The 14130-nt window shown below is 53.7% G+C and overlaps 1 protein-coding gene across 1 annotated transcript in view; it reads left to right on the top strand.

Moving 5' to 3' along the window:
* Positions 1–14130, top strand: part of STK32B (serine/threonine kinase 32B) — a gene marked incomplete at its 5' end in the record, with an annotated part of 114460 nt that overhangs the window by 83110 nt on the left and 17220 nt on the right. Inside the window, 4 exons of the mRNA XM_039232111.1 lie at positions 5427–5543; positions 8865–8990; positions 11361–11492; positions 13505–13569. Of these exons, the coding sequence (XP_039088042.1) occupies positions 5427–5543; positions 8865–8990; positions 11361–11492; positions 13505–13569 (440 nt within the window). The remainder of the gene's footprint in view (positions 1–5426; positions 5544–8864; positions 8991–11360; positions 11493–13504; positions 13570–14130) is intronic.

The following is a 14130-nucleotide window of genomic DNA, read 5'->3' as shown; positions in this document are numbered from 1 at the left end:
AGTTTTCTACTCAGAGATCCAAGTGCCACATTCTGGAGAAGAAGGAGTGGCACACAGTGGGACTGGAGCCTTCGGCATGGGGACAGAGTGGTTCACGGAAGGGACACTTGTTATGTCCTCGTGTAAACCTTCCTCGTAGATGTCATGGTCTGGCTTCACCTTGGACAGGTTTATGCAAATAGTGGATTCTCTGTTTTTTATACTGGAAACAATCGCGTTGAGTAAAAAAGCTATACCGGAAAACACTCCTAAGTTTACCGCCGGGGGTGTGTAGACGTAGGGGTTGCCCTTCCTTCCCAAATTCCAACACCGCGTCAGTGTCCGTGACAGCATCCCTGTCAAGTCATCAGCCACGTGTGTGTTCCTGCGTGGCCTCAAAATCCAGGGAGCTTTCACCTCCAAAATATGGAAGTCATGATGAGGATTTTCCAGTGCGTGCTCTGGGACCTCACAGTTGGAAAGAATTAGGTACGTGGGTGGGAAATGGATAAGCCCAATACAGCCTGCTGGCTAGAGACCCAGAAATCCTCTAGACCCAACCTGGAAAACAGCTGTCTGTCTTCCCAGTGCTCTGTATGGAGAGCCCAGGGACTGAGTGTCGTTCATGGGCAAGAAGGCAGAGAATCCGAGGAGCCTGGTTGGATCTTGTAGCCTGAACCAGGGTCATAAGGAGGATCTCTGAGTCCGATCCCAGTCCTCACCCCACAGGCACGCTAAGTGGAGGCCAAGAAAGTGCCACCCTGTTAGAGCACGGGCACCTTGGTCACCCCGGAAGGTGACCACACCCTCTGATTAGAACACGGTGAGGAGAGGTGTGAGGAGGTTTCCTGCCCACAGACCCGGAGAAGCAGAGCTGATGTCCCCTTTCCCACCTGCCAGGCCCTCAGGGCATCCCTCACAGGTGATCACCACCTGCGGGCTGGTTCCCCTCCAGCTGGGAAAAATAATTAATAATATCTACCCAACAGGGCTGTTTTGAGAATTAAATCAATCTGATGATGCAAATTACCCAGCGTGGGCCTGGTGAATATCAGCAACCAGCCACTTCCTGCCGTGATTCCTGTCCCGGGGGGGAGGGGGGGAGCTGCCAGCAGACCTGCCTCCTCTCTGACTTAGCACCTTTGCAGCTGGAGATGGGCGCGGGGAGTGGAGGCCGGGTCACGCCTGGTTGATGAGCCCTGGCGGGAAGCCCCAGGGGCCTGGGAAGCAGAGGTCTGTGTCCCTTCCACACTCTGGATGCCTCGGTGCTCTGATTCCAGCTTAGTCACTTAACTCATCTGAACCCTGGCTTCCTCCTTTGTAACATGGGGATTCTGAGGCCGATCCACAGGGTCACGGTGGGGATGACGTGAGAAAAACGTGGGCAGAGCACACGCAGTGTCCGGCACACAGGAGGCTTGCTGATTATCTTATAAATATGCTCCTGAGACAGGTCGATGCAGTAAAGTGCTGGCTTGCGCCAAGTGGCGTGGGAGAGTGTCTGAGGGAGCAGACATTTAAGCCGGGTCACATGGGAGCTGCTGGAGGGAACAGTGTGAGTGTAGATGGGGAAGGGCTCTGAGGCAGACACAGCAAACATTTGTGACTGATCGGCAGTCAGAGGACAGTCAGGGGACAGCCTGTAAAGACCCTGAGATGAGCAGGAGGCACTCAGCTTCACCCTGTGGGCATCATGGTGCTGTCTGTGGGCATGACCGCACAGAGCTTGAGTGTCCTTAGGAATCACACATTTCTGGGCTCACATCCCGGCTTCGTTGTCTCGTCTCTGAATGATCTGGGGTGAGCTTGTTTCTCATCTATCAGATGAGTGAAGCGTATGGAGTGCCTGGGGGCTCTGTTGGTTGAGCGTCCGACTTCGGCTCAGGTCGTGATCTCACGGTTCATGGGTTCGAGCCCCAAGTCGGGCTCTGTGCTGACAGCTCAGAGCCTAGAGCCTGTTTCGGATTCTGTGTCTCCCTCTCTCTGACCCTCCCCTGTTCACACTGTCTCTCTCTCTCTCAGAAATAAATAAAACATTAAAAAAAATTTTTTTTAAAGATGAGGGAAGCGTAGCTGCAGACCTAAAAGCACAGGGTGCCTCCACTGTGGTGCTGTGGACACTGGGGGCCAGGAATTCCTTAGAGGGTGGGGGGCGTCCTGTGCAGCCCAAGACATTCAGGAACACCCCTGGCCTCTACCTACCAGATGTGGACAGAAATCTCCCCCTCTGACTTATGACAACCAAAAATCTCTCCAAACGTCACCCAATTTAAATAGTTCCTGTTTGCAAACCACTGCCTTATACTAAGCAGAAGGACTGGATGACAGCCTGCATGCATCGCATTGCAGAGTGGGCTCTAGATGAGGGCGAAAGGCTGGAACCCCCAAACCCCACCTGTGGCACCATGAGTCCTTCTACCCTCTCTGCTTCTTCCCAGCCACCTCCCTGACCTTGTCTTTGACCCCAGTCAGCACTTCTCCCTGTAGCCGGGTAGACAGAGAAGGTTGGAGGTGCAGAGAGGGGATGAATAAAGAGGGAGGGTGTGTGGAGCTCCCCTAGAGGCTGTGGCGCAGACCTATGAACTTGGGGTACGTGGGGTGGGTGGACTTGACGGCAGAACCTGGGAATGTATTGGCACGTGACCCTGATGGAAGGAGGGAGGTGGTCCTGGAGTTGAACGCCGACTTCTTGTCTCTTGGTAAAGCAGAGAGAACACTGTTCCAGGAGTCCAGACCCAGGAGGAAACTGACTCTGTGACCTCACTCTCTAGGTTTTACGTCTCCGTTAAGGGAGGGGAAAGGGCGTGGGTTGTGCTGTGGTTTTCAGGCTGCGTTTCCCGGGCCTCGGGCACCCCCAGAAGTGGTTCAACAGTTCTGAGGAGGGGGCACACTGCCTCTGGCTTCGGACGTTTCATAGCCCGAAGACCTGTTCTTCACTTCCATCTATTCCGTGTTTGGGATTTGTAGTAAAAAACGTTTTGGGGAAACACACACACACACACACACACACACACATTGGATTCGATGGTCCCCAAAGCCCAGCTCAGCTCCGGCTGTCCAAATAACAGGTCTTCAGCAATTCCCTTCCCTCTTCTCCAGTTCTTCGTCAATTGGCATTTTCTGTAAACGGGTGGCCTGGAATGGAGACACACCTGCGCTCCGCAATGAGTCTACCCAGCGCCCCACTGCCAAAATCCCTTTCACCAGCAGTTCATGTAATTGCTTTACCTTAGAAATGCCACTTGCTTTTCTGAGTCCACACATCCCAAGTTCACACATGCGTGTGAACTAAGCTTCCATAGAATTCTTTACCTGGAGCAGATGGAGTATTGATCTCCGTGTTTGCCAGTATTCTTGCAGAAGGGGCTGGGTTTCTCTACAACCCTCCAAACGGATGAAGGCTGAGCCTAAAGCCGCAGAACGTATTCTGTGCACGGTGTTCCGAGCTTAGCCGGGAACGTATTTAACTGCTGCGTTGGCCGTGTGGCTTCTTAGGGTTACTATTATTGTTGGTCTGGCTCCCTCCAGAAGTGGAGAGGTCAGAGCTAGAGCGTGGCCGGTTTGGAGGTCGGATGGGGAGGCAGATTGATCACACTTGTCACTGGCTGGTTCTGCGGCCAGGCGCTGGGCACGGTGGGCTCTGGTGGCATCGAGGGAAGAGCAGCAAAGGAGATCCTGTGTCTCTGTGGGATCCCAGCCTCACTGTCCCCACTCCTAAAATGAGGAGGTGGGAGTGCTCCATCTCCAGCAGCTGGTCCTCCCGCCTCCAGCAGCTGGTTTTCCAGATGCGGCTGGGACAGAGTGGGAGGAATGGTTTCTCCAAAGGCAAAAAGAAGAAGCTTCTTCAGTCGAGAAGCGACCCTGAGCAGTCCAGAAGCTGACATCTCCGCTCTCAGTTAATGCGCTCTCCTGTGATTTCTAATCATGGCAGCTGTTACTGGTGCAAAGGCAGAGGCAGGCAGCCAGCCTCGGGAGGAAATTCTGAAATGTTCACTCCTGGAACTGTACTCCACATCCCGTTAAATTGGGAGACAATGTTTGAAGACACGCGGGAAAGAATGTTAGCACATCTAGGTAGCTGGCCTTTCTAGGGAGCCCCAGGTTTTGGTTTTGATCTACATATTACAGGGGAAAAGGGAGGGTTCCCAATTTGATTGACAGATGAAAGAGGAGGCAGCCAGTCCGGAAAAGGTCCCCTTCTGGGCAGACACATCGGAAGGCAAAGACAACTTCCCCAAGAGAGCCCGGTTGGGTGAAGATAAAGATGCTCCTGCATTCCAGGGAATTGTCACCCACCCAAGGCTGAGGACCCCTCACCTTCTTGGCTGGCACCTCGTATTTGCAGCAGCCCCGTGAGAATTCAAGTTCCACAGGACTGGAGCCCACATCTTATGAACCATGTGAGCCCAGTACGGGCTCTGACCCATAGCCGGTGTGTGGATGGACGGACTCATTCTCGTCGCTGTGCTCTGAGATCTGCTGGACGGCGGAGGCCCACCTTCAGGGATACCCCTCCCCCCCGCAGGAATTTCACAGCAGTCAAGTTCACGTGGTCAACGATGAGCTCCTCGCTCTGTTTCTCTAGCTGTTACACCACACGTGCTCCGAAGTGACGTCATGCCGATGCCAGCCCTGAGCCATCTAACGGGTGCAAGCCTCAAAACATCTTGACCCGTGAAGCTGGTGGGGGAGGTAAAGAAGGGAGGAGAATTTGGGAGGGGGCAGAGGCAGAGGGAGTGAGCTGACGCTCAGACACTGTCCGAGCCGTGTCCCCAGGGTCCCACTCAAGAAAGCCTTCTCGAGTTTTGAGAGGTTCTTAGAAGCAAACAAACTCCCCAGGGCAGTGCTTGGAAAACAAGTCAGGAGGTTTAACGCTCTGCTGAGCTGGCGAATCGAACAGACTTCTGTAGCCTCGCTGGCCGGGGAGTGGAGGGGAGAGAAGCCCCATCTCCCCACATCCGGGCACCCCAGCAGACCCAGACCTGGGTGATTCCAGCCCTGCCCACTCCCGGCTGGTTCAGCCAGCGCAGGAAAAGCTGGAGGTGAGGCCCACCAGCAGGTAGGGGCTGTGCCTGGAGGTGATGCTGGGTGTCCGGTGGAAGGTGAGAGCCACCCCACCCCCAAGTCTGGAGAGGGGACTCGGGAATCAGGCTGTTGGGTGTGGATCTTGCCTTTGCACCCTAGCGGCTATGTGACCTCGCCAAGTCATTTAGCCTCCTGGGGCCATAACACAGCACCCACCTGCCAGCTTCAGGCCCTGCCTGACAGGTCTAACCACTGTTGGCAATGGGTCCCGGCCATCTGCTCTGCTGCAAAAGAGGAACACCCACTGTTCCGCGAAGGGAAAGAATAAACCCGACCCCTCGCAAATACACAGTTCTGACCACATGGGCGGTGTCTAACAGTTGGCCCTCTCTCTGACTCCCCCTCTGGTCCTTTGGTTGCAGAGACCGTATGAAATCCACTCGGCCACGCCCATCGATGAGATCCTCCACATGTTCAAGGTGGAGCGTGTCCACTACTCCTCCACGTGGTGCAAAGGCATGGTCGCGCTGCTCAAGAAGGTAAGGGGGCAGCCCCCAGCCTGCCAGGTCTGGGGGCTCAGGGCATTTAGTGCAGAAGCAGGCATACCGCCAGAGTCAGGAAGGAGAGAAGGAGAGAATGCCAGTGGTGGAGCTGACCAAGTCAGCGGAGCGCTAACGCCTCATCGCAAGCGGCGCACCGTCTTGCCTACAGGTTTCCAGAGCGGCTGGATGCTGGAGTCTGGCTCGGAGACGCATCTGTAACAAAGCCCCAGGCTCTTCACTCCGCTACAAACTCCTAATAAGCAGAAATAGTTGGTGCATATGGCTCAAAAATTTTTGCCACACATGGTCTTTTAAGTCACTGAGCTTTAAGAAACTGGACATCTCCTGACTTTTTCCAGGATCTAGAATTTACTAGAATAAAGCAGTGATTCTCCAAGTGTGTCCCCTGGGCCAGGAGCACGGCAGCAACACCTGGGAGCTTGTTGGAAATGCAGCTTCCCGGGCTCCACGCAGCCCTTGTGACTCATAAACTCTAGGGGTGGGATCCTGTTGGGTGCATTTCCATCGGCTCCCTGGGTGGTCCTGAAGCCCGCTCAGAGTCTGGCACAGGCTAGAGGGGTGTGGTGCCCTCCTTTTGAGGCTGGCATTTAGCTTTCCAGACGGGGAATCCTCCAAGATGTACAGGATGGAGTCTTGCATGTGGTTGGTACCCAGGCATCTGTGGGAAAAGGACACTAACACCAGCCAGCAGTGGTTGAGTGAGTACCATGTTCTGGGCCGTGCAGCGTCTCTTCTGAGTCCTCGCAGCCCTGGGAGCCCCATGTTGGAGGTGAAAACACTGAGGCTTAGACACACATTCAGTCGAGGTCACGGGGCTGGTAGAGGGCAGAGGCAAGGTTTGAATGCAGGCTGTCCCAGATCCGGATGCCAGCGTCTAGTCCCTGCCCGGCTGTAAATGACTCGTTCAAGTATCAGTTCACTCAATTGCTTCAGGGGAGATTCAGCACCTGGTTCTTAGAACCGACTACTAACTAGAGTTGCCTGGATGCCCTCCGCACCTGCCGGTGCCTGGACCCCCCCCCCCACCCATCCAGGGAGACGGAGAACCACTATCCTGAATGGGGGTCTCCTATGCGCATTGGAGTGCAGTATCCATTTAAAGTTTATTTTGAGAGAGAGAGCACACAAGCAGGGAAAGGGCAGAGAGAGAGATGGGGAGAGAGAGAATCACAAGCAGGCTCCATGCTGTAAGCGCAGAGCCTGATGCAGGGCTTGATCTCAGGAACCATGAGATCACGACCTGAGCAGAAATCAAGAGATGAATGTTTAACCGGCTGAGCCACCCAGGTGCCCCTAGAGTCTCTTTTGAAATCTGGACTCATCATCTGAGGCAGCCCCGAGGAGGAGGCCGCCGTGACCAGCAGTTAGGACCCGGCCAGGTGCCCTCACATGGGTGTGACCACAGCCTGCTGGCCAGACGCAGCTGTGAGATTTCTGCAGCATTGGGGGAGGGGCAGGCAGCAAACTGGCAGTGGGGCCTTCCAGCTCCCACCTGTGGGCAGCCGGGTGCCACAGACCCCCCCCTTGGCACATGCCAGGTCCATACCAGTCCCCTTGGGCCCCAGATCTGGGAGTGGAAAAATCGCGTGTCTTTGCTCTTCCTAATCTGAGAGGAGGAGACAGGCACGCAGCCTTCCGCAGCCGCCCGAGTTCGTGCAAGGGAAGCCGGGATGGTTTTGAGAAGCCGAAAGCCCCGTTTGGGTGCAAGGTCATACTCCGGGGGCTGCTTCTTCTTTTTTTTTTTTTTTTTAACTCTTTTATTATTATTTTATTGTTTTTAGAGTACATAATTTATTTATTTAAATTCAAGTTAGTTAACGTACAATGTAGTATTGGTTTCAGGAGTAGAACCCAGTGGTTCATCACTTACATACAACACCCAGTGCTCATCCCAACAAGTGCTCTCCTTAATGCCCATCCCCCTTTCAGCCCATCCCCCGACTAAACTTCCCTCCATCAACCCTAAGTTTGTTCTCTGTATTTAAGAGTCTCTTATGGTTTGCCTCCCTCGCCGTTTTTTCTTATTTTTCCTTTCCTTCCCCTATTTTTATCTGTTTTGTTTCTCAAATTCCACATATTAGTGATATGAGTGAAATCATATATTCATCTTTCTCTGACTGACTTAATAGTCAAAGCAATCTTGAAAAAGAAAAGCAAAGTTGGAAGCATCACAATTTCAGGCTTCAAGTTATCTCCTGAAAGCTCTAGTGATGAAGACGGTATGGTACTGGCACAAAAATAGACACATAGTACAGAAACCCCAGAAATGATCACACAGCTGTATGGCCAGTTAAGCTGTGACAAAGAAAAAAAAAAGATATCTAATGGAAAAAATCTTTTAAAAAAAATGGTGCGGGGAAAACTCCACAGTACCATAGTACAACCACTCTGGAAAATAATATGGAGATTTCTTAAAAATTAAAAACATCACTACCCCACAATCCAGCAATTGCACTACTAATTATTTATCCAAAAGATACAAAAATGCTAATTCAAAGGGGCACATGCACAACAATGTTTACAGCAGCACTATCAACAATAGCCAAATTATGGAAAGAGCCCAAAAGCCAAATGTCCATCAACTAATGAATGGATACAGATATATATATCCGGGGCTGCTGCTTATGCGGCACCACCCCTTAGTAGCAGAGATTCTATCTGAGGAGAAAACTAAAGATTATACCCTTGGCCACAAATGAGGCCACGCCATCAGGCCACAGAGGTCACCACTGAGCTGTCCAGGGATAAATTTTATTACACTTCCGAACATCCTGCCACCAAGCTGACAATCTTAAGATGAGGTGACCAATTCTTTTTTTATTTAATTGGAAGCCTCTGCAGACATCGGTGAGCGTGGGCTATCACGAGGCACTAGACCCCCAAGGACAGCGTGGTGGCTGAAATCCAGTCCCTTCCCAAGAGCCCCTTGCTTGGGTGACCGTGAGGAAGCAGCCTGACCCCTCAGTTCCTCCCTGGAACATGAAAAGCAGAGGCACCTTCAGGGCACCTGGGGGCTCAGTCGGTTGAGTGTCAAACTCTTAATTTCCACTCAGGTCCTGATCTCATAGTTATGAGGTCGATCCCCAAGCTGGGCTCCGCACTGAGCATGGAGCCTGCTTAAGATTCATTCCCTCTCTCTCTCTCTGTCTCTCTCTCTCTCTCAATCTCTCTCCAAACAGAAAAAAAGCAGAGGCACCTTCTGTTTCCCTAGATTCCTAACTTCAGAGTCCCCACTAACCTCAGCAGGGCACACACCTCAAGCAAATGTGTTTAAGCGCCTTTGCCCTCTGCCCGCAGCTCCTGACCAAGGACCCCGAGAGCCGTCTGTCCAGCCTTGGTGATGTCCAGAGCGCGCCCTACTTGGCCGACATGAACTGGGATGCGGTGTTCGAGAAGGCGCTGACGCCCGGCTTTGTGCCCAATGTGAGTGGGGTGTCGTCCAATCCATGCCGTCCTTCTGCAGGGTCCCCTGCTCTGCTTTTTAAAGACCAAGAAGCGGGTCCAGGAGGCCTCAGCTGGCCGCGGCCACATGAGCTGCAAAACGTTCACATTTCAGTGTGATTAGGGCAGACTCGGACCCCATCTGGGAGGTTTCTCTCCTTGTAGAAGGTCTTTGTGGGTACAGACCTGCTTTCTTTTCTTGAGTCACACCCATCGTGGGCACTGTCCACCCGTTCATCCTGCCACCCGCCTCCCCACCAGCCCGCGCTCGCTGAGCGCCTGTGTACGCGGGCACTGTGTGTGGTTTGAGGTGACTGGAGAGAAAACAGCTTGGTGCCTGGTGTCAGGGAGCTTGCAGATGAGAGCAGGGCTCCTCAACTGGGCTGTAGGGGACACTGGAGCCAGATGATTCTTTGGCGGGGGAGAGGGGACTGTCCTGTTCACCCCCGGGCGCTGCCCACAGATACTGGTAGCATTCCTCAGCTGTGACACCAAAAACATCCCCAGACATTGCCGGGCATCCCCTGGGGACAGCTGCCCCCTGTCAACAGCCACGGGCTAAGGGTTTGTGCAAACAGTAAGCCAATACAAAGGCACATTTAGTGATCCAGAGCTGGTCCTGGAGGGACAGTGCGGGCTCCCCTGGTGGGAGCCCAGACCAGACAGACGGGTTCACTACCAACTCTGTGACCTCAGCTGTGCTCGGGGGTGGGGTTCTTCACCTAAAATGAGGAGACCAGAGGGATCCATCCCACGCTGGGGTGGAGTAAATGCCAAGAGGCCTCCAAAGACTCGGAGCGGGGCCTGGCACTCAGGGAGCCCCCAGTACACACGGCCCTCGGAACGGTTCCTGGAGTAGTAAACCCACAGTCGGTTCCCTTCGTTGGCCCCCTCGGCATGCTCGCTCTGGGTGTGCCCCGGGGAATACGCCAGCGTCTGCCGAGGTCCTCCTCCACCACGCTCAGGCCAGATGCACAAAACCCAGGCATCTTGATGTGGCCCTTTATCCGGGGCACAGATGGCCTCACACAGCCTCTCTGTTGCCACATGAGCCTTCCCCGAGGTTGTGTGCAAGACGCCTGGGTGACCCTTGGGGCCAACGCGTGTGATCACCTGTCAGCCTTTGTAGACCTCACCCTCTGCTCTTCCCCAGACCCACGCAGGCACACTCTTGCACACCCACACACTCACATGCACACTCGTATTCATGCACACTAATGTGCACACTTACACTCGCATACACCCACGTGTAATCTCATGGGCGTGCCCACATCTGTGCACACTCACACTCACTCATATACAGTCACAGTTACACACACTCATGTGCACACTTACACTCATGCACACCCACATGTACGCCCACACTCATACACACTCGTGTGTGCTTGCCCTCGTGCATGCTCACACTCGTACACACTCTCATGCACTCTCACACTCATGCACACGTGTATGTTCACACTCGTGCATACTCTCATGCATGTTCATTCTCATGCACACCCATGCTCACTCGTGCACACTCATTTCCACACAATCACAGGCAGTGGACCCTGCATCAACCATACCCAGACGCCTGCAGTTGTCCCCTGTGGCCACACTGTTTTGTAGCTGTGTACCTGTGCTTACGTTCCTTCCTCCCCGGGGTGGGGGGGCTCCTCTCCTTGTCCCCCGGCAGTCTCCTGTCCCTCCTTCCAGACAGCATCAAACCCAGCGAGCGACCGGCTCATTTGAGGGTCTCAGTAACTGCCTTCTGGAAGAGAGAAAAACTTGGGTGTTGTCTCCAATGGGACCCCCAGCCCACCGCCTCCTTACCTGGAGTGAACTGCAGCCTCCCTGGTCTGGGCCTGGGTCTCCGTTAGCAGTACCGTTCTGTCACAGTGGGCCTGCTGTCCCCTCGAGAGCTTCACAGGGTAGGGCCCACTTGCCTCGTCTGGCTTCTGCCTGAGAGACTCCAGAGCAGTGGGTAGCCCTGGAAGGCACTAGAAGCTCTCAATGCGTGATTGTCATAAGTGAACAAGTAATGACGGCCCACCAGTGTTCAGGGTGTTGTGTGTTCCAGGCACAGGTTAGGGAACTTAGCCACGTTTACTCAGTGAGAAATTAACTTCAAGGAGCCTGTATCCAGAGCTGTATCCAGAGCCAGGGGAGGAGATACGACGAATAGATGAACCGTGTCTGCCGTAGGAATGTGTCGCTTCTCTTCACCAGAAGAAACAAACGGAACTGGGGCACCCCACTGTGGTAGTTAGTCATTACTTGTCGCATGGATGATCGATTGAATGAGTGAGTGAACAGAAAGTTCAGTGATAGGTGCAATCACAACAGACCGTGTTTGCTTTTTCCACTTGCTCTCAGAAGGGGAGATTGAATTGTGACCCCACGTTTGAACTTGAAGAAATGATCCTCGAATCCAAGCCACTTCACAAAAAGAAGAAGAGGCTGGCGAAGAACAGGTCCAAAGATGGCACAAAGGACAGCTGTCCTCTGGTGAGTGGATCCCCCCCAGGAGGGGTGGACTCTCAGAGCCCAGTGAACGTAAAGAGGGAGGGAGATGCTGGTTAGCCTAATGGAAGCAGCTCACTCCGTGTCTCCAAACACCTTCCTTTGCAGCCACTAAAAGGCCTCCTTGATCGAGTGGCTTTCCACAGCACAAAACTGAAAGAACAGGGGCACCTGGGTGGCTCAATTGGTTAAGTGTCCGACTTTGGCTCAAGTCATGATCTCACAGTTCATGGGTTCGAGCCCCATGCGGGGCTCTGTCCTGACAGCTCAGAGCCTGGAGCCTGCTTTGGATCCCATGTCTTCCTATCTCTCTGCCCTTCCCCCACTCATGCTCTGTCTCTCTCTGTCTCTCAAAAATGAATAAACGTTAAAAAAAATTTTTTTAAGGGGTACCTGAGAGGCTCAAGACAGTTAAGCATCCGACTTTGGCTCAGGTCATGATCTCACAGTTTGTGGGTTCGAGCCCCACGTCAGGCTCTGTGCTGACAGCTCAGCATTGAGAGTCTCCTTGGGGTTCTATGTCTCTGCCTCTCTCTGCCCTTCCCCTGCTTGAGATTTCTCTCTCTCTTTCTCAAAAATAAATAAACATTTAAAAAATGACTGAGAGAATTACTGTCCATGTGCACATCTGTGCGTGTCGCTCATGGGGACACTATTCCTTGTGCAGGAACCCCCCATGTCTCTAAGCAGGATTGAAAAAAAAAATGCCATGTGGGGGGTCCCCATGCTGCACCCGGCAGTCCTGGGTGCCTGTTGGAAAGACTGTGCTGTAGAGGCACAGAGGGGGGGGGCGTACCCTGACTTCTGTGGCCCCAGACACATTGGCCCGTGCGCGCCCCTGTGTTATCTCCCAGGCCACCATGACAAAGTGTTACCACTTGGTGACTTAAAGCAACCAAAGTGTGTTCTCTCACAGATCCGGAGGTTCAAAGTCAAGGTGTGGAGAGAGCGTAGCTCAAAGCCTGGAGGGAGGGAGGGCCCTTCGGTGCCTCTTCCAGACTCTGGGGGTGGGGGGAGAGGGGGCTTTGTCTTCCAGCTGCTCTGATCCCATCACTGCCCCCCTTCCCACGTGGTGCTTTCCTGTCTGTGTCTCTGTCCCTTCACACGGCTTTCATTTAAGGACACCAGTCATTGCATTGGGGGCCCATTCTGCTCTGGGATGACATCAAACACCCTGTTCCCAAACGAGGTCACATTCGCCATCACCAGGGGTTAGGGCTTCCTCACATCCATTTGAGGGACACGACTCAACCCACAACTGCTCCATCCCCCCTAAAAAACATTGAAAGTTAGATTTTACAGTCATAGTGGTATGAAGATGAACATAGCTTTCCATGCTAAACGTTCTTTTCTTTTTCTGTTTATCTTAACAGAAATTAATTTCTATGTTTCATTAAAACATTGCTGTAGGCCCTCAAATACTCCGGGCTCTGTGCCTGCTGAGCCTGATGCAGAAGTCAGCTTGGACACGCACCTGAGTGTGTTACCAAGGGTCCACGAGGCTGGGGTGGGCATGGGTTCTGCACAGGCGTGCAGTGTACATGCGGCATTCAGGCGGCCTCTAGAATGTGTGTTACACGACGTTCGTCCTTGGCGTCTGCTCTTGAAGAGGACGTGCACCTGTGCAGGATGCTCTCAAGGTTCTCGGGCCTTGAGAGAACCACCCCCCCGCCCCATCACATTTCTTAATTAGCTCTAAAGATCATTCAAACGATTACGAAACCGCTTCATGGTTTTCTACCACATTCCATTCTACCATGACTTTTGGATGTTGGATGTGATGGCTTTGAACTGAGATTGACACGAACGTCTTCATCTGCCAGGCTCCCTTTGGCACAGCCGCCCCTACAGTCAGGGCCGCTCCAGGCACGTAGCTCATGCCCAGCCCCCCTGGCATCCACAGCCCCATTGAGACCGAACTCTGCTCGTCATCACCCCTGTCGTGGCTCCCTGGATGGTCCTCCGTCATTTACACTCACCTCTCTGCTCTTTGACAGAATGGACACGTCCAGCAGTGCTTGGAGACTGTGCGGAAGGAATTCATCATATTCAACAGAGAGAAGTAAGTCCTCCTCCGGCGTCCGCTGGGCAGAGCCCCTCCCAGATGGCACCAGGGCTCCCCGGGAGAACGGTGGTCCCTGGCCCCCTGCGAAGCCAGCCATGGTGCTGGAAGGGAAGCAGCAGGTGGCCCCGAGTTCTCATCCCGCCTCTGCCGTGTGAGCCAGGCGCCACCCTCACGTCTCCGGGCCCCGGGGTCTTCGTGGGAAGTGGGGGAGCTGCGCCGAGTGGGCACACAGGGAGGCTGGTGCAGAGGGGCAGGCTCTCTGACGGTTTGGTGCCCGAGCTCTGGGTGGAAACCGTCCTGGGTCCACCATCGCCAGCGTGACCTGAGGCGTGTCCCCTCACCTCTCCGAGCCTCACTGTCAGCACCGACAAATGAAAACCCCTCCTTTGCAGCGTGGGTGTTGGAAGATTATGTGAGATTGTGGATACAATGCCTGCCAAGGTCGGAGTTCTGATGCAAAGATTACTGTGACTGTTATTATTTAACGGAGCGAGCTGCCCCGGGCTGTATGGGACACCGGGTTGGCAGGGGCCGGGACAGCACCAGGTTACGAGGGGC

The sequence above is a fragment of the Hyaena hyaena genome, unplaced genomic scaffold, assembly GCF_003009895.1.
Source record: "Hyaena hyaena isolate Hyena2069 unplaced genomic scaffold, ASM300989v1 scaffold_63, whole genome shotgun sequence".
Taxonomy (NCBI): Eukaryota; Metazoa; Chordata; class Mammalia; order Carnivora; family Hyaenidae; genus Hyaena; species Hyaena hyaena.
This window is presented reverse-complemented; position numbering and strand designations above follow the sequence as displayed.